Source organism: Dasypus novemcinctus, chromosome 4, assembly GCF_030445035.2.
Source record: "Dasypus novemcinctus isolate mDasNov1 chromosome 4, mDasNov1.1.hap2, whole genome shotgun sequence".
Taxonomy (NCBI): Eukaryota; Metazoa; Chordata; class Mammalia; order Cingulata; family Dasypodidae; genus Dasypus; species Dasypus novemcinctus.
In genome coordinates this window covers 152,123,868-152,148,231 of record NC_080676.1, presented here as the reverse complement: position 1 = coordinate 152,148,231, position 24,364 = coordinate 152,123,868, and the positions used below count along the sequence as shown (strand labels likewise).

General features: G+C 36.5%; 1 protein-coding gene across 4 annotated transcripts in view; it reads left to right on the top strand.

The window, feature by feature from the left end:
* The window catches only part of SCAF4 (SR-related CTD associated factor 4), a 57,666-nt gene extending 33,565 nt beyond the window's left edge, over positions 1 to 24,101 (top strand). Inside the window, exons 10-20 of one of the 4 annotated variants that reach the window (XM_058296154.2) lie at positions 1,444 to 1,611; positions 2,105 to 2,190; positions 2,880 to 3,070; positions 4,044 to 4,144; positions 4,581 to 4,694; positions 5,583 to 5,739; positions 7,139 to 7,296; positions 9,422 to 9,587; positions 9,681 to 9,767; positions 9,921 to 10,112; positions 22,793 to 24,101. In XM_058296154.2, the coding sequence (XP_058152137.1) occupies positions 1,444 to 1,611; positions 2,105 to 2,190; positions 2,880 to 3,070; positions 4,044 to 4,144; positions 4,581 to 4,694; positions 5,583 to 5,739; positions 7,139 to 7,296; positions 9,422 to 9,587; positions 9,681 to 9,767; positions 9,921 to 10,112; positions 22,793 to 23,730 (2,358 nt within the window). In that variant the 3' untranslated portion in view covers positions 23,731 to 24,101. The remainder of the gene's footprint in view (positions 1 to 1,443; positions 1,612 to 2,104; positions 2,191 to 2,879; positions 3,071 to 4,043; positions 4,145 to 4,580; positions 4,695 to 5,582; positions 5,740 to 7,138; positions 7,297 to 9,421; positions 9,588 to 9,680; positions 9,768 to 9,920; positions 10,113 to 22,792) is intronic. The other 3 variants (XM_058296157.2, XM_058296155.2, XM_058296156.2) reach the window with 3 other exon arrangements.
* The last annotated feature ends 263 nt before the right edge of the window (positions 24,102 to 24,364 follow it).

Here is a 24,364-nt window from a genome sequence, read left to right as displayed (position 1 = left end):
TCTGTAAATGTTGTGTGGTCAGATGCCTTAGAGGGTTTTCCAAGATAGATTGCTATATGTGGCCCTGTCAGGATTAGATGATGAACAAGACTCTTAGGGCATCATTGGCTTTCTCCTTTATAAAACTGAAAAGTATTGCCAGAGATAAACTGGTTTTGTGAATTTAGAACTGTATTCAGATTTGTGGAACTAAGGCCTCTTGTGCTATTCTGAATTAAAAGAATCATTAGGGCCCTTTTTCTTTTCATAGCAGCTATTTGTAAATAGCTTTTAACTTCATGAGTTCCTCTTGAATAAGCAAGAATATCTCCCTTAAACATTTCGTTTCCATCAAATTCTTTATTTTTCAGCTCTCACCATTCAGGAATATGGTTTGAAATCTGACGTAAAAGGAGCATAGCACACTGGAGAATTGCAGGAAGTTAGTAGAGATTTGTTCATTGGATTTATTTTAGTAAATCCTCTAATTCAGAATTTCCTAAACTTGGCTATGCATCGAAACTGTGGGGGTAAAGGTGGGGACATATTAAGAAATACAGATCCTGGACCCTACTTCAGAGCTACAGTCAGTCTCCACAGAATCTTTTTCTGTTTTATTTTGTTTTGTTTGTTTTAATTGCGCAGTGATTCTGTTGCACAACCAAGCTTGGGAAGTACAACTTTATAGCCTTAGTTTAGAAAGGGTTCTGAGAAATCTCTTTAGAATATCTTCATTTTCTTATCTGTGTCATGTTCATTGCATTCTGTATATTAGGTAATAGGACAGTGAAGCATGAAAAATATTTTATAAGTATTTAAAATAAGAAAAAGCAAGTTATTTCTAAATGTTTTGCAATTACTGAAAGTTTACACATAATTTAGAAATAGTACTTTTTTAATATTATTTTAATTGTATTGCATTGAATTGCACATGCAAAAATGTTAGGTTGTACTTCACTCTTACTATATGTGAAACCCTAGAAGTGGGTATGTTAATTGAAACCCTCCATGGGGTAAAACATCATGAACCTAGAAGTCACTGGTTCTGGCCATTTCTTCTCCCAAAAGGCTGAATTGCCCTTACAGTTGAAAAGAAACACTTTTCAATAGAATGTACCTCTCTCATTTTAAATTCAGTCCGTCAGATTGCTGCTGCTTATAAATGAAGTTATGTCTTTAAATTTGTAAACCAAATCTGTATGTTCATAATTGTAAAGTGAGTTATAAGATTTTTAACCTATATACTTGGATATGTAACAATCCTTTGGATATAGATATAATTATGGAAATTGTTGTACCGTGTTGCATATCACATAATAATTCTCTGTATTGTGCATAATTTTTCTTTGACCAGAGTTTATTGGGGATATTTTAGTTTTAGATAAAGTAGCTAAGGATTTTCTAAATTACTTTCTGATAACTATCACTTAAAAACTACTCATACAATTTCTTTAAAAATGAAAGGTTCCACTTCCTCCTAATGGACAGATGCCAGGATTTGGACTTCTTCCTACACCTCCATTTCCTCCCATGGCGCAGCCTGTGATTCCTCCAACTCCACCAGTGCAGCAACCTTTCCAACCACCTTTTCAGGCACCAAATGAACCACTTACGCAAAAGGCACATCAGCAGGTAAAACTTTTTTCCTAGAACATTGATTATCTTATTAGTTGCCTTGATTATATGTAGATATGTGCCTCTTCGCTGCTTTGCTATCTTCATTTTTGAATTTGAAGAAAGAGTATTACCTTCATCACATAATAAACCCTCTGTACACCCAAGTTTATCTTCTGCGAAGTGGACTTAATCATATCACAACTTTGCATAGGATTTTGTGAGGATTGCTTAATTGGTGCCTAATTCACAGAGTTATGTGATGGTTTATTAAAATAGTATGTAATTTATTCACAGTAACTTCCAGAATTAGGGAAGTATTTCTTTCAATCTTCTAAACTGAAAAAATTTTTTTCTTTTTGTGCTGGCCAGTCATTAATAAATCCAGTAACCAAAAGAGAATTGTTTTGGAAAAGAAATTTTTAGTTTAATATTTATTAAGATTTTGGCCTCTTGCCTCTATAATTTTTACTTTTCTTATTTTATGTTTTTGTTTTGTTTATTTTTTAAGGAAATGGAAGTGGAACAACCTTGTATTCAAGAGGTTAAACGGCATATATCTGATAACAGAAAGTCAAGATCTAGGTCAGCATCCAGGTAATTTATTTAAAAAAGAGAAGAAAAGTTTTTCTACCCATATGTCTTGGAAACAGAGACTAAAATGAATTTGGAGTATTTTCAGATTTACAGAGTGTTAATAAAATTATAACACTTGGCATATTTGCATGTCTACATGTGTGGACAGGAGCAGTCTTAATTAAACAAATCTGTGGTCAGTCATCTTACCCATATTTCCCCCTTTATTTGGATTGCTTTAATGCCTATATATCAACATAACATTATGAAATTATAAGCATTATGTATTCAAAATTTATTTAGAACTTTATCAATCAGCAAAAGTAGAAAGCTAAGAAATGTTATAAACCTATTTATGCCAATTATTTTTAAGTGCTGCAGAAAAGACTACTAAGAAGAGTAGTTACAGTATATTTCATTGATGAAACGTAGCTTAATTACAAAAATGTAATTGAGTATAATATCAAAGATGCTGAAGATGAGAAATACTAAAAATTGGAAACCTTGTTTATCTTATTTAAATTATATGTATACTTACTAATGTTGAACTTACAAAATCTTTCAAATGAACTCTTCTATCAAATACACATCCTAATATTAAATTACCTAGTTGGATCCCTCCCCCTCCCCACCCCAATTTAATACATGTAAGAGCATTTTCTGTTTTCTCTCTCTCTGCTGCCTCTTCCCCTTCCTACTTAAAATATTAGGTCACCAAAAAGGAGGCGATCTAGATCTGGGTCTAGATCTCGAAGGTCTCGGCATCGACGTTCTCGATCCCGGTCCAGGGATAGACGCCGACATTCACCTAGATCTCGATCCCAAGAAAGACGGGATCGGGAAAAAGAGAGGGAACGCCGACAAAAAGGCCTTCCTCAAATCAAACCTGAAACCGCAAGTGGTAAATTTGCCTTTACCTTCGTCTTGAACCTTTTTTTTTTTTTTTTTCAAGTCATGGGTTTTTAAATGTTTTAAAACTATGAGCAGAACCATAAATGAAATGTTGTGGCTGCACTGATTTTTGTTCTAAATATTGCTTTATCATGTCTTGCTTATGTGTTAGTTAGTATATGTATCTGATTTTTATTTTGTACATTTAAGCAACCTCTGAAGTAGCAGCAATAAGGAACAAACCAAAATAAGTGATCAGTAATAACATGTTTTGGATCTAATGTGTGAAATATAAAAAGTTATTAACAAGTTCTCCTGTACAAAATGGGAAGGTTTTTTCTGTTGTTCTGCTGTTTCTCTTTTTTTTTCTTTTTGGTTTTTTTTTTTGCCAGAATTACTGGTGCTCTCTTTTTTATAAAGATTTATAATTTACAGAATATATTAGCTTATAATAGTTCCTGAATCTCATCAAATATGTTAGAATATGTTTGGTATTTAAATGCTAGATATATTCTTGATGGGTCATTGGCTATTAAGATTCTAATTCATAATACAACTGGACATACGTAATACCTCTGACTCTTTGAGGCTCATGACTTCGGACATAACATAAAAGAAAAATGGTAAACACTCAAGTTGAAGAAGAACAGCTGTCTATAGTGAACAGAAGCACTGAACTGATCAATACTCAAGAAATTTGGGCTCAAGTACTGGCCCTGCTGTTCACTGGCTCTGTCCTCAGTTTTCGTAGATGAAATTTTTAGATTCATCCACAAAAAAACTTTAATGTATATCTTTCATGATCCTGATTCCATTTCTGGAAGAAGTACTACACTTTTTTGGAATTTTTTTGATTAAAAATTTACATGTGGTACTTAATATTTAAACTTCTGATTATCTTTATATAATGTTTATATTTCATGTAAAGAGTTTTTCTTGTACAGTGTTTCTCATTATCAAGTTGAATATTTTTATCTTTTAAGTTTGTAGTACTACACTCTGGGTAGGACAGTTGGACAAAAGGACCACTCAGCAGGATGTTGCCAGTCTTTTGGAAGAGTTTGGTCCAATTGAATCAATTAATGTAAGTGTTTATTAAATAACTTAATGGCAGTGGACAGGCGTTATTAATTTCATTTTAAGAAACTGGTCTTGAGACCTATATTACAATTTACCCACTTAATGAAGATATGGCTATTGTTTGGATTTTCTGAGTTCACGTTTGGTATTCTTTGGATTTAACCACTTTCTTAGATAACCAAATTTAATTTAAAACCTTTTACTTTAAAAGTTCTTACAGAACAAAGCTTAAAGGACTATTATTTCTTTACTAGTTGTCATTTGAGACCAAGCTTGAAATGCCAGCTTATTTTCTTGTAACAAATTATTTTAATCACAGGTTATAGAAAGCTGGCTAAGATTATTGGGGCTAAATGTTGTTGAAGGTGGTTACTTAGGATTTTATTTGTTGCTCTTTGATTTTGTCTTTACGTTTTGTAATTTTAAAATGTTTGGAGCAGATGATTCCTCCCAGGGGATGTGCCTATATTGTTATGGTTCATAGGCAAGATGCCTATCGCGCCCTGCAGAAACTGAGCCGGGGAAACTATAAAGTAAACCAGAAATCCATAAAGGTACAGTTTTATGCCTTAGAATTCTTTTTTTTTTTTTTTTTTTTTTTGAGTTAATGTTATATGGTTTTTAATTTAGGACTTAGAAATGACTTTTGACATTGAGACATGCATCTTACCTAATGTGATTTAAAAATTTTTTAATTTGAAGTTATCCTAAAAACTACAATATTTAACAAAATTTTAGATGTTAAGTGCATGATAGAATTTTTTTAAAATGTAAGTGGGTTCATAAAAGATATTTTAATTGGCTCTTTAAATGTAATGTCATTTAATAAGTATTTTATCTTGTCATTCAAAAAATATTTTGGCTTTTCCACACTTCATTGAAGTTTGTCATCTCATCTTAGAATTTATTAAGAATAATATCCACTGAAGATAGAGAAAAATATGTAGGAACATAAGTATTTTTCCTCCTAGAACACACTTGAATTTTTAAAAGAAATTGTTAAATGAAAGGGCCAAAAGCTCCCTGTGCTATGGCTGACTACCCACCCACCCCCACCTCCCCACCAAAGGATTTTGTCTGTTGTCGAGTAATTCCAAGGTACCCACAGGCTTTCAAAAAGTGTCCCTGGTTTGCTGAGTTGTACAGGGAATCCCACCTTCTCTCTAAATAACTCTTTACTTTTTCTCTGAGTTTTATGCTGTCTGCTGGGGGTGTTGGGGTCGGGGGTTGGTGAGGAGCAGGTGCCAGATTCCATCCTAGGACAAAGTGGGTTAAAAGAGTAACCAGTTCCAAAGTGTTAAACAGCACTTTGAGTGAGATTCAGTTCCAGATTATTATTCTCTTGCTGCCTAAGACTGAGTGATTAGAATGGTGGGGAATGTTTAACTCTCAAGACTTAAAGACTTTCATATCCCTTTCTTTTTACATATGTGGTGAAATAGATTGCCTGGGCCTTAAACAAAGGAATAAAGGCAGATTATAAGCAGTATTGGGATGTAGAACTTGGTGTTACTTATATTCCATGGGACAAAGTCAAGCCTGAGGAACTGGAGAGTTTTTGCGAAGGAGGCATGTTGGACAGTGATACACTTAACTCAGGTAAAACCATATTGAATTTTTCCTAAAATTCAATTACTTGGTAATGCATGTGGCAGATCAAATGTTCTGTTTATTCACTGCATTAGAAAGTGATTTTTGAAATTTTTCAAGTACCTACTCTGTGCTAGTTTTATCAATTACAAGTTGAGGATACAGTAATGAATAAGACAAATGTGGTTTTTGCCTTTATGCAGCATATGCCTAGTGGGAGAGATGCAAACACAAATGAAATAATTACCAATTGTGGTGTTATTTATTAATTATGATGTCGCATTGATCTTAAGTGGAGTTTTTCGCTATGCAAAACTGAGAGCGATTAATCATAAACCAAGCATCATTGGTACTGTATTCCAATACAGTGCTTCATAATACTTTCTTTGAAAACATTTAAATGTACAAAGTAGCAATTGACAAGTAAAAGTCATAAGAGAAGGAGGAGCAGATATATGCAGGTATGAAAACTAAAAATGCCAGGTTGACATTGGATTGGAGTAGGAAGAATAGCAGAATCTCTGAGCATGACCCTGGAAATTGATAGATAAACAAGAACAAGGAGAAGTGCAAGATGGCATGGCAAAACAGAAGGAACATTAGAGGAAGCTTCCAGTAGGATGATTTGAGAGCCAAAAGAAGAGACAGTACTTGGTTGTTGCCACATCCTAACTCCTTCCCTTCTTAATGCAAGATGCCTTTGCTTATGGATAGCCTAGGTTTCTGTTCAGGCACATGGATATCAAGGGCCTACTATGTGCCAGGCATTCTGGAGAGGCTTTAGTCCAGAGTCAGAAGAGCAAGACAACCCTGCCTCTCCCCCCTCTCCCTTTGGCAGCTCATGGTCAAACCGAGAGTTCCTTGAAGAGGTCAGTACATAGTTAGAGCAAGGCCCCAGGAGTCAGAGCAGGAAGAATGGTTTTGTTTTTCACTTGACTATGTGAAAATGTATGGAAGGTTATCTAAGTTATATTTTTAATATTAGATAACGTTCAGGAGATGTTGGGTGTTTTGTTACTTTTTTTATTTTAAACACTATAATCCAGACAATGTCCTGCTATCGTTAAGAGCATAGTTCCAGTGCCAGAAGTGTCTGGGTTGAGGCCTAGCCCTGTGTCCTTGGACTAGTTGTCTTTGCTCTCCACTTGAAAAATGGGAAAAATAATACCTACTTATACATGGTTGCTAGAGTTAAATGAATTATTATATATAAAGTGTTTAGAACAATTCATGGCACATTGTAACCATTCTTTGATAATTAATACTTATAAAATTAGCATAGGAACCTCTTTAATAATCAGGCTGCCTCATTTTTTTTGTAATCAACATTTTAAAAATAATTTCTAGATTTAATGTTGTAAACTAAAAATGGCAGACCTTTTTGGCTAAATTTCTTCAACTCTCATAGATTGGAAAGGAATTCCCAAGAAACCTGAAAATGAAGTTGCTCAAAATGGAGGTGCAGAAACCTCACACACGGAACCAGTATCACCTATACCTAAAGCTTTACCTGTTCCCGTTCCTCCTATTCCTGTTCCTGCACCTATAACAGTACCACCTCCACAGGTGAGAATATTTGGGCTCATTATTTAAATTTTCAAGTGTTAGAAAGACGACCCCTTTCTAAATTTTCTTGTGGATGTGTGTCTGGAGTCATAGTCAAAGGTACAGGTACGTAAATGTGCATATTAATATTAGCTTATTGTTTTGGTATAGATCGTGTATTTATATATTCTGGGTGGTTTTTTTTTTTTTAAGATTTAATTTTATTTATTTCTCTCCCCTTCCTCCCTGCCCCAGTTTTCTGTTCTCTGTGTCCATTCACTGTGTGTTCTTCTGTGTCCACTTTTATTCTTGTCAGCGGCACCAGGAATCTGTGTCTCTTTTTGTTGCATTGTCTTACCGGGTCAGCTCTCTGTGTATGCAGCGCCGTTCCTGGGCAGTCTGAACTTGCTTTCACACTGGGCGGCTCTCCTTCTGGGTGACACTCCTTGCGCCTGGAGCTCCCCTATGTGGGAGACACCCCTGTGTGGCAAGGCACTCCTTGCGCGCATCAGCACTGTGCATGGGCCAGCTCCACACGAGTCAAGGAGGCCCTTGGTTTGAACCATGGACCTCCCATGTGGTATGCGGATGCTCTAACCACTGGGCCAAGTCCACTTTCCTGTATATACTCTTTAATACATTTTTTCTAGAACTGTTAATAAATCGAGCATAAATCTATATTGCCTTACATCTGTCTAGATAATTCAGTTTGTCTTACCTTGTAATGTCCTAGACATGAAGTGAAAACCTATTAGAGTTCTGTATACTCTATTATTTTTTTAACTTATTGGACATTTATCCTTCAGGGAGTCTGGAATGTACCTAATATATAGCTGCGTTGAGGGAGGGGGAATTTCTTAATCCTAAATTTGGGTTGGTGCCTGCCATTGTACATTTTTAAAATGGACGATTGAAAGATACTCAATAAATTGAATACCATTTAATACGAGACATTTTGATAATAGACTTTTTGCTATCTAGCCAACTAGCCTGTTATTTCAAAAGAAAGAATCCAGATTCTAGTAGAACAAAGTTTGAATCCCAACTCTATTGTTTACTGTCAGCAGTGTGACTTTGGAAAGTCATCTAACCTCACAATTTCAATTTTCTATCTATAAAGATGGATATTCTCCCTCCCAGCCTTGGCTCTGGTGTTCCTCCTATATTAGAGTTGTTTTGAGGATTAAATAAGATAATATATATTAAGTATTCACTATATTTCCTATTAAATAATAAAAGCTGAATAATGAAAAGGCTTTTGGTGAAAATTATAAATACTTGACCCATGGTTTTATGTGTGCCCTGCTAGTTTTTTCGTTTTTTTATCACCTTTCCCACTTTCTCAAACATTAAATCTGAATCAGGTAAGTCTGAGCTACCAAAAAAATGAGCACCTTACCTCTTCATTTTCTCAATATAATACTTAACTGTGATTATTTATAAATGGCACTCTCCAAATTGGCAAACTCCTTAATTTACCTTTTGGATATGTCCCTCCATTGGAGATTCTAAACAAGATTGACTGTCAGCACTCATTTAGAGAAATTAATTCATCTGTTAAAATCAGTCAGTGGCTGTTTTTTTTTTTTTGGTTTTTTTTTTTTTTTTTTAGTATAACACTTAACATGTAGTAACTCATTTAATCCTCATAATTAAGTGAAGTTGACACTTTTCCTGTATTACTGATGAGTAAGCTGAGGTCTAGAGAAGTTTAACGTAGTTTGCTCACAGTCACACAGCTAGTTAAGAGGGGAGCTAAGCAGTCTGGCTTCAGGACCTGTGATCTTAACCACTATGTAAATTGCCAGGTAGCCTTTCTTGGAGCTTTATTTCCCAAGCTTATTTGACCTGACTATGGAATATTTTTAAGGTACAGTTGTCTGCCAGAATACTAACAGTTGCTGGTGAAATACACAATATGAATTTGCTGTCATAAAGTGGTAGTGAGGAAGAATTTGACTTCTGTGATTTGAAATGAGTACAGATTTACCACCTGTTATCTAATAATTGTTATCTAATAATTGACTTGTATAGTAAGTACAAATATAGAATCAGTTCTTTTTTCAGCAGTATATTTTCTTTATACTCATAGTGTGGGTGTGGAAGCTGTAGCCGGATATGTGTTTTCTGTTGTCTTACTTTGTAGGTCCCACCACATCAGCCGGGTCCTCCTGTAGTTGGTGCCCTCCAGCCACCTACTTTCACACCTCCTTTGGGAATTCCCCCTCCTGGTTTTGGCCCTGGAGTTCCTCCTCCTCCTCCTCCTCCTCCATTTTTGCGTCCAGGATTCAACCCAATGCATTTACCACCAGGTACGCATACGCTAAGTTATTTGAGAAGATACTATTTTAGAGCAACTAAAATGAAGCGAACAACATAAATTGACATTATTTTTCTTGTTCTAGGTTTTCTTCCTCCTGGACCCCCACCTCCTATAACTCCACCAGTATCCATTCCTCCTCCTCACACTCCACCAATAAGCATCCCAAACTGTAAGCATATTTTTCCTTTGCATTTACCTTTCCTGTTGGAGTTGGGGATAGGGAAAGTGGACAAGAAATAGGGTCTGAATCTGGCAAAAGAATGTTGTCCGGGGAGGTGATTAATTATTCAGCTTCACATGTTGATATAATTATATTCCTTAGCTACTATCGCTGGTATAAATGAAGACACTACAAAAGACTTATCTATTGGAAATCCCATTCCAACAGTGGTGTCTGGGGCTAGAGGAAACGCCGAGTCTGGTGACAGTGTGAAAATGTATGGCTCTGCAGTGCCACCTGCTGCACCCACGAATCTGCCTACCCCTCCTGTAACCCAGCCTGTTTCGCTTCTTGGTAAGTTAATTTTTATACCATTAGTTTGTGGGGGGATTTTTTCCCCCCAAGTTAGGTGTTTTGGGGGGAAAAACGTTAATTTTTATAAAATACTTTGTGAGGCTGGTATTTTTCTTTGAGGAAGAGCTTCCTCTTAAATAACTGCCCTTGGTCTTTACCAAGTGTACAGCCTCAAAAATTATATGTTTCTCTGTTTTTCTTGAATAAAAGCTTCGATATGCACATCTAAATTTGTTATAGAAAGTAATCTCTAAGAAGGAATCGGTACAAAGTCCATGGTTAACACAACCTCAGACTCCACAGCTTTGTAAGAGGATATCATCTCTTTGACAACATAAGTTTCTTTCTTTCTGAACCAAATTTTATATATCTAAAACACTTAGGCTTTGGTAGCATTCTTTGTGGACTAGCAAATAAATCATCTTTATTCTGCAATAAAATGGCTTTGTTAGCAGTGACAATTGCACAGCCTGAATCAACCTTTCCTAATCCCCCCCTGCCCCACTTCAGTTTTCTCCTACTAGGCTTTTTTTGTACTTTGTATACAGCTTTAAGAATTCCCATCCCACAGCTTTACTAATACCATCAAGGGAGGTATGATTTAAATTGTTAACATCTTAAAGGAGGCTTACCCTTGCTTGCTTGAATTAGAAATAAATGTATCACATACTTTTTATAGTGGACCATCTTTTGAATTAATAAATTCTTATATTTGAAGTGGTATGCCAAATATAATTAACACTTGATTCTCTTAATGGGGAGTTAAATGCTTCCTTAGCATTTATAACATTCTAGTCCTGGGAATACATTTGGTATTTTTAAGGAGCATATGTATACTTTTATTACTTCAGGTCTTTTTAGGAAACCTCTGGAATGTAGAACTGGTGGGACATTTGTAATCAGTTTGTATTTAAATGGCTTGCTGTGTTCTGCCTCTCCAAGATGGAGCTTCAGGCTGTTAATAAACGTGATTTTTATTTCCCTTAGTATACAGACTGGGTAATGGTGAAAGAGAATTTGGAATTAAAATTTGTCACCAGTCAATGTAGCATTAGTCATAATGATGGAAATTCTTTGTTTAAAGTTGCTTTGGAGGCCTACATCCTAATGTAACTCATGTAGTAGAAGGAACATGAGACTAGAAGCTGGGAAACCACAACATCTTGGATCTCAGGTGTTTTTTTTTTTTTGCTTTTTCTCAACGTTTGTAGTAAGATGATTGCGCAGGATTCATGGACTGTAGGTCAGATAGAATTCTCTAATCAGTCCCTTTCCTTAACCTCCCATCTTGCACCCCTGAATATATAGCTTCCCTGTGAAATGGATTTCCTAGGCTAGGGTCCATGGATATTAGGCCACCTGAAACAAAATTATGTTTGTACATTTTTCTGGGCCAGAAGACCACATAGTAGATGTTTAGTAAATTTGCTGAATGAGTGAAGAATGTCCATAATCTCGAAGAGTGTAAGAACCACTGCTTTCAGACAATCCTGGAAAGTAAGTAGCTTGCTACTTATATAATGTTTAGGTCTTGCAGACTTGTCTAATTGAAATAATCGCTTGTAACTAAAATGCAGCAGTTTAGTTTCAGTCATGACACAAAATGCCTTTCATGTTCCTTCAATCAGGAATCTTGAAAAGACTGTCCTGTGAACTTGGACCTTTTAGAGAAATGAGATTTTTTTTTTTAAAAGAGGATTCATCCAAAAGACCCCAATCACAGTTCTTCCATTTGATAAAGGAATTGGTAATTAGGTGACAGTTTTGGAGTACTAATCAGTAATTACATTGGACTATTGTTCATGTTAAGTAACAGAATTCTAGAACTAAGATGCTTTTAAGTTTCCTCTTGGTGCTCTAATGTTTTCTCTTGAGATAACAAAAGAAATGCTATACTATACCAGAAAAACTTAAGTTAAAAGGCAATATTAAACATCAATTTCCTCATCTGTAAAACAGGAATAAAAATGACACAACGGGGGTGTTGATGACTCAGTAGGCTAACGTATATATGACACCTGACAACAGTGTCTGGCACCGAGGGCAGGCATTCAGGAATGGGGGGCACTTAGGACAGGTAAGAGATGGTATAGATGATATTTAGAGCTCCTAGCAAAGAATATTTATGCTTTATAAGTCTAAAATTATGTTAATTTAGTTACGATTGTTTTTAATTGTTCTATTTGTTGGCAGGCAAAGAAAGCAGGCTTTTTAGGAAAAGATGTGTATCTTGACATAGTGGCCCCAGATTTCAAGGTAGACCAGATTATAAATTCACAAACCTTTAAGTTCCCATCATTTGGCTTACTGTGAAAACCTGTGTGTTTCATTTAAGCATAACTTGGTAATCTTACCATTAATGATATTCATATAGTGTTTTCTTACAATGGAAAGAAATTCATCGTTGACTGAACTAAGCCCTTGGATCCTAATTTCTGAAATGTGGCAATAATATTTTTAAAGTAGCAGGGGCCAAATGTTTGAACAGATCTCCAAAAATTCTATAATGTTACTAATTATAGTGGAAAGAGGCAGCGAGTGCCTTAAGGATAGTGTGGTTTAAAGAATGTTCTGTATGATTAGACTTCAGTGTAGATGTCAGTTTGGGACTGATGGCTGCCTTTTTCTAGAGTTGGACTGGGGTATCCCACATTACTGAGTTTGGAGAGAACTAAACCCTCTGTCCTTGGGAGGTTCAAATTCTTTAAATAAACTGATACCTGAAAATAGTATTTGGTACACAATACTGATTCATTACTGTTTGATTTTAAAGAAACTTGTAATCCTTTGTTCAAGTTCTAAGTACCACACACTCCAAAATAGCTAGCAGAAGTGGTGGCATCACAAAAGCTAAGGATGACACACTACAATTGGTCATTTAGGAGAGAAGGAATATTAAAGATGATGATAGCAATTCAGCTCATTCTGTTGACTGTGTTTGATTACTTATGCAAATTTTTGTATAACATGTATCTTATATGATGTATAGCATATTTTTTATTAAAAATCATTGTAAATGTGAAATTTGGGTTACTTTGGTGTTTCGAACAATAAAAAAAATACAAAAAAATGTTTGTTTGTTTTACATATCTCTTCTGTGTCACCAGTATATCTGAAATATATTTTCAAAGACAAACTCTTCTAAGTTGGACTCATTTCTTTTATGGAGAACTGAAGACTCTCCCCCTACCAAATACCTTTATTTACTGACTATTAATATACATTCCTTCTAAATTTTTGTCAGTCTGCTACAGATGATGGTAAACCTTACAAATAAGAATTGGAAATTTGTGAGAATGTTTTCTACTTACTGGTATTTTTGTTACCAGTGGTTTTAAAGCAAGAGGAAAATGGTGGCCTGCAGGCTGAATTGCTAGACTGTGGTGTGAAGTACTTCACGCCCTACACACGTCTGCTCTGTGGCCTCCATAGGCATTTGAGTTGATGATCCAAATTTGGACACGTTGACAAATTACATGGACAGAATTGCTTTGTGAATTATTGTTCTTACAAGGATGTGTTTGCTTTTATGCAATAATCATGATCCTTAAAACTGCCTAGAAAACTAATGATTTTACCATCAGTTTTTTTCATTATTTTTAAATTGATATTTGATTTGTGATGGTTTCACTTAAACGGCATTTAAATTAAAACATTAGAGCACCAATCTAGTGTGAATAACATTCAAAGGAAACCTGAAGAGAATTCTAGAAGGTGGAGTTTTTTGAGCGATAAGAGTAACAACTATTTTCTTATTAAAAAACTAAAACCATTTTTGCATTTTTAGATTCTCTTTTCTTCCATGAACTTTACTATAGAGTTTGGTTACATTAAATTATAAGCCAGAGGGACCTACCTAGGTGTCTAGTTATCCTATGAAAGTGTTCTTTAAAAAGTTTAAAATATTTGAATTGGTACTCTAAATATTGCATTGTATAATCCACTTGCATTCCTGTAGTTTAAATGTTTCTAAATACGCATCACAGTGCCTTCAACTTAGCATGTGTAACAGTGCAAATGGGTATAGTGAATCATTCAAAACAACTATTGATCCACTCACTACAGATACTTGCCTTGGATGTGAATTTATGCATCCATATACTGTACTTTCTCAGAAAGTGAAGCACTTCAAACAAAATAAAGAGGGGTGTCCTGCACACACAAAAATCGAAGGGGGCTTATCGCATTGGCTCCCATCTCCCCCTGGGCTGTCACTTCCTAGGCTGCTGCAGAATTCTGGCCTGAAGAGTATCTTTTAAGTTTACATCTCTCTTGACAGGCATCTTTTTGGGTTTGAGGAAGGTGATCACCATTACCTTCCTTTGGGAGGGGCAGAAACTCTGGACTCTAGATTGATTTTTGGTAGATAAAGATACTGCTGTGAAGATTTTCAGGTAAGATTTGTTCCAAGCTGACATCAGAAGTAATAAGTTCTATGGATAATCTCAATTTAGTGACAGAAGTTTAACTTTATATCCCAGACTTCTTGACCATAAAACATAGCTCTTCTCTTTTGCCTTATAATAAAATACAATTTGTATGCAAAGTGAAATCTTAAAAATTATATATATAAATAAATTACCAGGAAATTGACCATACAAAAATCTGTTGTACATTATTTTGCATAAAAACTAAGTTTTAAAGATAATAATTGGTCTCTGATTTATCCTTATTTGAAATCCTGGTTTTCATGTATTAGATTTTACTAAAACATAACATTTATCATGCTGGTAATGGATATACAGCCAGTATACCTTACCTGCATTATGTAATACTGAAAATTAAGATTTCTCTTGCTGAGTTTCCATGTGTGATTTTTTTTATATAATGTTAGTATACTGTGAAATGTGCTTCTTTCATTTTTTGTAAATTAGCTACTTTTCCATTCTTCCTAGCAACCACAACACAGTGCCAAGTATGAGTCACCTGGAGTCTTTTCAAAATAAATTGTCCCAAATGTTAGTGAATCTAAGCAAAAGAAATTCAGGTGTTGATTGTACTGATACTTAAATTTTCTGTCTGAAATCCAAGAAAAACCTTTTTAAATGATTAAAAATATACATATGGCTATGGATCTCAGGACGGTGAGATGGTGAGATCAATTGGTATACCTTTTTCCTGGTGTGTGAAGATTGCATTTTTTATTCATGCAGAATGCCACTTTGCCATTCATTCTTTTGGGATAAAGTTAAAAATGTAACTGGAACTAGAAACAAAAATGGTTGAAAGAAAATTGCAGCCTCTCTCAAAGTTCAGATTCTCCTAAGTTTTCAATGGAAAGTGACTCACTACCTTGGGAGAGTGACCTGGATCCTGTAGCCTCTGCTCTTGTCTCCTGAGAAGTATCTTTTAGTGAGTTTGGTATTCAGTTAACATCAAAATGCCTCCACCATTCAGTCGTTCAACATATTTATTCTATACCTGCTGTGTGACAGGCACTCTTCTAGGTATATCAGAATGAAAATTGACAGAGCCTCTCTTCCTGGAGCTTATACTGTATAAATAAGTAATAGGCAAGTAAGCTGATAAATAATTTCACATGGAGATATTCCTGTGAAAAGGTGGAGGTTCATTGAGGAGTGATGGGTGTCACATGGGATGTGCTGTTTTAAATGAGGATGGCCTGGGAGGAACTGTAAAATGTAGGGAGAGAGTAAGCTGTGTAAATACAGAGGAAAGAAACATTTCAAGTAAAGAGTAAGGGGGCCTGAATTGAGAGCAAACGTGGTTTGAGACATACCAAGGGTATACTAGTATGGTTGGAGTGGGTTGGGCAGAGTGTGATAGAATAATTTAGAGGTTTCAAGGGCCAGTTTATCATGCAGTGGGAAAGTAGTATAGAATTTTGAACTGTGTTGTCCTAATCTGCTTTGTTTTGTTTTTTATTATGTTTTTGTGGGGTTTTTTGGCTTTGGTTCGTTTTTGTTTTTAAGAATTTCTATGGCTATTATATGAAAAACAGCATGTAGATGTTGGTAAGAGTGGAAAGGGAAAACTGCTTTGAATGCTATTGTAGTAGGTGAGAGGTAAACTAACCACTTGAATTGGGGTGGTCCAGGGTGGTTGGATTCTGAGTATATTTTGAAGGTAGCACCTTCAGAATTGCCTTATTACTGAAAATAAGGGATGTGAAAGAAAGGATTCAAGAATAACTAGTTTTGGCCTGAGCAATTGGTCAAATGTAATTGCCATTCCTGAGATGGGAAACACTGTAGGCAGAATAGGCTTAGGGCAAGGGTTCTTAATCTTTTTTTCCATGGACCCCATTGCTGATCAGGTGAAAACCACTGTCCCCTTACTAAGTCCACACTATGTATAATTTAATAAATATATCACACCAACATGTCTCCACAAGAATGATGTTTGTTTTGAATTTCAGTTCAATTTCAGGGACCCCTTGTTAAGAACCCCTGGTTTAGGGAGAGGACCTAGATAATATTTAAAGCCACAGCAGCTTGTGAGATTATCTCGGATGGTAGTGTAAATAGAGAGAGGGCTTAGCCTTAGACTGCTTCAAGCTTTATCTGTTGATACTGAGAGCTGAGGTACTTCACATGTGCTGGGAAGAAAAAACACTTCTAAGCAGTTGCTAAATGTAGGTACATGTAAACACATTTAATCCTTACAGCCCAAATGGTTGGTACCGTTATCCCCATTCTATTGATGGGGAAACTGAAACATAAAGAGATGAAGTAACTTGCCCAAAGTCACATAGCTTCAAATGGCAGTCAGTATTCACTGTAGTCTGGCTCCAGCACCTGTGCTTTTAACCACTGTCCTATACTATTCTATCCAGCAAAGGATTCTGAGAAGTCAGTAGGAAGCAAAAGTGAAGGGAGGTATTTTGGAAGCCAAATAAAGAGAGTTTGTAGGAAAGAGGGAGAAATCAACTATCAGATACCATGATACAGCAAAGAACACCACCAGAGATCAACTGTCAGATACCGTTGATGCAGCAAAGAAGAGCACCGAGACGAATCAAAAGATTTGGCAAAATGAAGGCTCCTGGTGATCTTGAGAAAAATGGTTTCATTTCAGGGATGGTTACAAAAGCCCTGTCATATTTAGGGTTAGGAGAAAATGGGGTAATAAAATGGATAAAATGATTTTGGATCTCTTTTTGAGGAGGTTTGCTCTCTAGGGGAGCCATAAAGTGGGGGGTAATGAGTGAAGGAGTTTTCTTAAAAAATGGAAGAAATTATACCATATTTATTACTGGATTATTAATAGGGGGGAGAACTTTGGTGCAAGAAAGAAAAGGGATACTTGACTAAGTTGATAGCCTAATGTAGGTGAGAAGGTATGACATGGAGAATTTAATCTCGAGAGCACAGATGTTCACAGAAGGCGTCTGTGGATACAGATGCAGGTAGATTGGTTTGGTAGGTGGGTGAGAAATTCTTTTTCTGAAGGCCTTTATTTTTTTTAAATGATGAACTCAACCAACCAGGATAAATAGAAGTATTGATAAATACTGCAAACACAGATGGACCTTAAAAACATGCTATATGAAAGAAGTCAAGTCACAAACGACCATATATATGATTCCATTTATGCGAAATGTCCAGAATAGGCTAATCCATGGAAACAAAGTAGATCACATGCTTGTTGGAAGTGAGCGGAGGAAGACTTGGGGAGAAACGGGCATGACAGTGAATGGATACAGGGTTTCTTTGGGGGATGGTGGCAAATGTTCTAAAGTTGATTGTAGTAATGGTTGCACAATTCTGAATATATTAAAAACCGTTGAATTATACACATTTTGGGTAAATTGTAGACTGAGTGAATTACATCTCACTAAAGTTGTTAGAAAGCAAGATAAACCAGGTAAGAATACCTAGAGGAGAAACAAGAATGAAATAGTTACTTAGGGATATGGGACCATTGCATTGACTAGGGAAATGAAGGTTGCTAGTCAGAATTAAGGGCACATTTGTGATTGTGGTTATCATTTTAAAATGAGACCAGTCAGCATGTATGGAGGTTCTGGGGTGGTAACCTACAGCCATGGTCAGATGTAAATTAGGTAGAACAGTTGTACTTAGAACAATGCTGAGGATTTTCCAGACAAATCTGGTGAGGGAGAACCACGGACTCCAAATCAGGTAAGGAGGAAAGTGAAGACACAGGGTACAGAAGATGTGATCTTAATGGCATTTTTCTGGGAAGGGGATCCCAGAGAGAATGATCTGTAAAGAGAGGAGAAAAGGTCAGAGAAGGGGATCCATGCAATTAATTGAGAATTCAGAAGTGGTGAAGACACAGGTAACATTGAAAGGTCCTGGGCTTCCTAGAAGTGGCCATGGTTATTGGATTCAGAGTTAGGGAACAGACTGCCTTCCAGCTTCCCTTTATCACGTAGCACACCCCTGCTTTTCTTTTAAGATCCCGTTAAATTTCATATCTTCCATTCAGTCTTCTAACTGATCCATGTAGTTTGTCACTCCTATTTAAATCAAACCTTTAATATCGTAATTTTGTCTCCATTTTGTAGCTGCTCCATTTGCTTAAGTACCTTTTGTGTTCCCTTATTTACATTCTCTGAGATTTCTAGGTTCAGACTACTTTAACGATTCTCTTTTTCCAGGTTAACCTTACAATGCACTTGTTTGTTCTTTATTTCCATAATTCCAAGCATCTCTTGTAGGTGGCATTGGCACCTCCCTTTTAATTTTGTCTTTAATTGTGAAACAACCACCTTTTTGCTCACAGAAAATATCCATAGTTAAGTGTTGGTTGAGTTAAACTCCAGTGTATGTCCCATAGTTCTCAAATTTTAATACAGGTGTCTGGGACTGCCACTTTTGTTTATCTCCCTTAAAACCTTGCTGTATTAAAAATTTCAATGTCTTTCAATATTGTTTCCTTAGGCCTGAGATCTTCCCTTTTTTTACTTCACCTGTGTTCTGGATGAGCCCCACGTGCCTCTTGAGAACAGTAGACATCCACACAACTTATTCAGTATATCTCATGTGATTGTCACCCAGGCACCTCCAAGTACCAGCATTTCCACATGAAATGTATCATATTTCAAATTGCTTCTCTTCCCAAGTTCCTTTTGCATTGACACCTTCATCCACTCAGTCATTCAGAATAGGCACTTTGGTTCTTCCCTCTTTTCAGTTCGTCAGTCTGCCTACTAAATACCTTAAAAGTGTCCCTCATCTTTAGAACCTGTGTCAATTCAGTCACTGGTTCTATCCCCTGGGTTCGTGGAATAAGAGCCTAACTGCTCTCCAGTGCCTTCGCCTCCTTGCTTGTACTACTTGCCAGAAGCCTTCTTTGAAAACCATAGTAGGCTAGATTACCCCTTCTAAAAATTCCTCTGGTTATGCCTTCACTTCAGGCCAAAGTCCAAGTTCCTTCTCTTGTCTTAAAAGGCCTCTGAGTTACCCCAGCCCACCAGTTCAGCCTCGTATATGTCATGTGTAGTCTCAGTTTTCATGAAAAGACATTCTATTACAGTTCTGTAAAAGTTGCTTTTACCCTGCTAATCCGTTTTAAACTCTGCTTTTCTCTTGACTAGCAATGTCTTTCCTTTCTCTTATTGACCATATATGTTCTTTCCTTCCTTTGAGATCCAACTGAAACATCCCCTTAGACTCCCACTCATATTCACACACACCATCTTTCTTCTACTTTGTGTCACTACCTAGCTTGTGCCATTTCCTATAGCAATTAAAATTTGTTTTTATTAAGCAATGCCCTGCTTCAAGAAAAGGACTTTTTAAAAAATATATGCCCAGTACATTGTTAATAATGTAAAGTTCATGTGTTCAATATATGTGTAAGTGAGTTTATTCATACTTCTAGATAAAATGGGTAATTGCCTTGAATCCCCTTTCAACCTGGGTAACTCACTATATTCCACTGGTATATGCATTATGTCAGCTAACATGCATACCAAGTGCTTCTGCCACTTGATATATTTTTATGTTAAAAACAACTTTCACCTAATACATGTTCACTATTACAAATAGAGATAAATCTATAATCCACCACTTTTTTGGTCTTCATTTGAGACTATGGGAATATTCTCAGGAGAATCTTTAAGGTTTATTGATTAAGGATCCAAAGGAAATCCAGCCTGACCTGTCATTCTAGCATTATTTACAAATGAGAGAAGGAATTTGAGTGTATATTTTAAGCAAACCCCAAACACAAATATCCCTATGTATGGAAAAGATGGGCTCTCTGTTAAATCAGTCTTTGTACTCTTAAATATAGGATTTAAGAGATGTGTTCCTAGGAAGTGGGGTTTATATTTTATAAAGAAAAATATCACTGGCCAGTTCATCTCTTCTGTAAAGGTTGAGCCTAGCATTCTTTGGCCACCATCAGATTGGTGGAGGGCAGGGCAGGGCTGCTTCAACCACAGTTGCAGGTTAGTCAAGGAAGTGAGTCAACCTGGGGAAATCAGGAATAGGACTTCTCTTACCCTGCAGGATTGACTCTTTTAAAGACTCATTTGAACATATTGTTATGTAAGGAATGTTGACACGCCTCCCTAACTGAGCCTTGGTCTTGTTAGTCCTTGAAAACAAAACTTTTCTATGAAGTTGATGGGAAGAGAGTTAAATTTTTTGAAGGTGGATATATATAGTGGTACTTCTTTATTAAAAGGTGATATACCTGGATATGTATGTATTAATGTTTGTTTAAAGCCCACAAATGGTAAGACTTCTGTATCTTAAAAAGTGAGAGCAGGGACATGGTTTAGGTGCTTTTAATCACTCCAGTATATGGCATATACTCAGTATATGTTTACCACATGATGTGAACACTGCTACTAAATTTTATTTTGATCAGAAATATGACTACAGTGATGGTTCTGTAGGTTAATTGGCCACAAGTCTGTTAAGGGCAGAGTCTTTGCCTCATTCATCCATTGCACAGTATCTGGCTTTTCATGTGATACTTAACATTTCTCAGCTTCAGACTGACATGTGTAAGTTCAGTGCATTTAATTGTCCCAAAGTTGGCTGGCTTTAAACTATGTGGGTATTGAAGGAGCAGGGGAAGTCAATAAGACCTTAATTATCAGAAATGAAAAATTGTTTGTCTTGGTTAAAGTCATATATTTAAAGATATTTACCACCTGTGTAATTAGGTAGAATAAAAATGTGCCAGGCACTAAGCTCACTCGTGTATTTCATCCCATTTAATCTCAATAAGCGGCAGGTAATATTATTGACCCCATTTTCTAAATCAGAATACGTAGGCACATATCCAGAAGCACTTAGTAAGATTATATTTCCTTAAGCATTTAAAAGAAGGTATTTTGTTTAAGTAAATACCAAAGCTGGTATCTTCATGCTAAAAGGTTACAAGCTGGTATACATACATTGTCACAATCTGTTAAGTGGTTAAGAATGACCAAATAGTATTGGACCACACATTTTGAGTAGCAAAAGCTGAAGTAGAAGATCTTGCTTATAATACTGAAAGGGTGTGCAGGATTTGTTTGCCAAACTGGGTGGGAGGAAGTTGATTCAAGCTGTAAACATAAAATACCGTGGTGGGAAAGATGAAAAGTACTTAAGGTATTGGGTTTGCTCTCAGGTCATAGTGCCACACAAGCATTACTCTTAACATTGCCAGTTGATAGTTTTAACTTCCTGAAAGGATCTGTGTGCAGTATGGTAAATAGCATATTCTGACCATATGCTATTTCACATCAGAATAACTCGTGCGTCCCATTATCAGAATAACTCATGTTGGTCCTAGTCATTTGCCTCATGATATTTATATTTGCAAAGAAAATTTTCAGACCTCTATTACGATGGCTTTGTTACTTAAATGGTGAACCAAAAGAAATCCTTATCTCTTTACTGTATCTTCATAAATAACAGTTTCTTCAACTTGAATGGCTCTTACACCAAAAGTGAGCAAACCCTTGAATAAATGTTACTTTCAGCAGTACCAGTTTTACTCGTCTTTCCAGCTTTGGAAGAATGAATAATAATAGTAGGTGAATGGCTGAACAGTATTATTCAGCTGTCATTTTGGTCTAGCAAGATAGCATTACTCTGTGCATTGACAAAGGAACTGTAAAAATAAACTTGACATTTGTGTATGGATCTGTATTTTATGACCATTAATGTTTAAATCATGCATATTACATAACCATGTTAGGCATTTTAATGATATGGACCAAATGCAACACAGAATTAGAGTGACCTCCCTCTTTATGTGCTCATTGTTAACTGGATTTTCTGGTCCAGTGCCTCTCTTTTTTTTTTTTTCCTTCTGGTAATGTCTAATGTCTTAAGACTTAGAAATTTTTTAAAGAGTGTACATGAAATGCCCTTCACGTGGCTTGGATATTTATTATCATGAGTTCAGTCCTTTTTTCCATTAGGCCATAGCACAGTGTGTTTTTCAACTGTTGGTGAAGTATTTTGAGTAGTATCAACAATAATGAAGACCTTAAAGGGAAATTTTGAAATACTCTTTCCAAAAATTGCTATTTTACAATTTACTTTTCCAGCTTATTTTGAACTCCTTATATTAGATGCTAGAAAATATCTAATGGCCTATAGGTAGAGTTTAACAGGTAGATTGGCAAACAGTATCAGAATTCTAAATTTCCTCTTTTTGCTTTAAGCGCCATAGGAAATAGTTAAAAATAGCATGCCAGCTTCTCTGCTATTTACTTTTTGTTGTTTGTTGCCTTGTAGGCACTCAAGGAGTTGCACCTGGTCCTGTAATTGGGCTCCAGGCACCATCTACTGGTCTTCTTGGCGCCCGACCTGGCCTAATCCCACTCCAGCGCCCTCCAGGAATGCCACCACCTCATTTGCAGCGATTTCCTCTGATGCCACCCCGTCCTATGCCACCACATATGATGCATAGAGGTCCACCACCAGGACCAGGGGGTTTTGGAATGCCTCCACCTCATGGAATGAAAGGTCCTTTCCCACCTCATGGCCCCTTTGTTAGGCCTGGTGGAATGCCAGGGCTTGGGGGTCCAGGGCCAGGCCCAGGGGGTCCTGAAGACAGAGATGGAAGGCCGCAGCAACCTCAGCAGCAGCAGCAACAGCCACCACCACCGCAGCCGCCACAGCAGCAGCCACCACCATCACAACAGCCGCCACCGGCCCAGCAGCAACCACAACAGTTTAGAAATGATAATAGGCAGCAGTTCAATTCAGGTAGAGACCAAGAAAGGTTTGGAAGAAGATCTTTTGGAAATAGGGTGGAAAATGATCGGGAACGGTATGGGAACCGTAATGATGATAGAGAAAATAGTAATCGTGAAAGGAGAGAGTGGGGAAGGAGGAGCCCTGATCGGGACAGGCACAGAGACTTGGAAGAGAGAAATAGACGCTCTAGTGGGCATCGAGACAGAGAGAGAGATTCTAGAGATAGAGAGTCGCGTAGAGAGAAGGAAGAAAACCGAGCAAAGGAAAAGCCTGAGGTGACAGACAGGGCAGGTGGTAACAAAGCCGTTGAACCTCCCATTAGCCAAGTGGGAAATGTAGACACTGTCTCAGAACTTGATAAGGGGGAGTCTGAGTCCGCAGTTGTAAAACCATCTGAAGAGTTACCTGCTGAGGCTACCTCATCAGTTGAACCTGCAAAGGATTCTGGCTCCACAGCAGAAGCTCCTCGTTAAAGAGACTGGAATTTTTCAAAATGTGGCAATGACACTTCCTGGAGTGTAGAGCTTGAGGTGTACAGATGCTGTATTATATTTGCTCCTGCTATATCACAGCCCCACAGTAGTTGGTGGGGAATTGTAAGCAATTTGATTGCTTCCCTTCTATTTAAAAATAGCCACAAAATAACAAAAAATACTGAAAATATGAATATTACCCTTTTTGCTGTAACTTTTTAAAAGTTTTGACTTTAAAAAGTTTACAAATTGAAATTAGAAGTGCTCTCTATTTTTTTTTTTTTTTTTTTTTTTTAATTTAAGACAAGGTAACGGTGAAAGCTCCTCAAAACAATAGGGATGTTTTTAATAAACTCTATTTTCGTAACAAACTTTAATGTGTGCTATTCTTCCTACACTACGTTAAGGTGGAAAAGATTATACAACATCAGCATTTGAGCTGTTAATACTGTTTTGGAATCTAAATTATTCGTATTCTCAAAACACTTCCATTTGTAATTGTTTTGATTTTTAGCATTTCACTCATAATGAGTACTGGTTTTGTTAATTAAAACTCATTGCAAGTGTTTGCAATGCAATCAAGGTTTTTCCCCTTTCCCCCTCCCCCATTGGCTTTGTGGTTGCTCTAATTTGT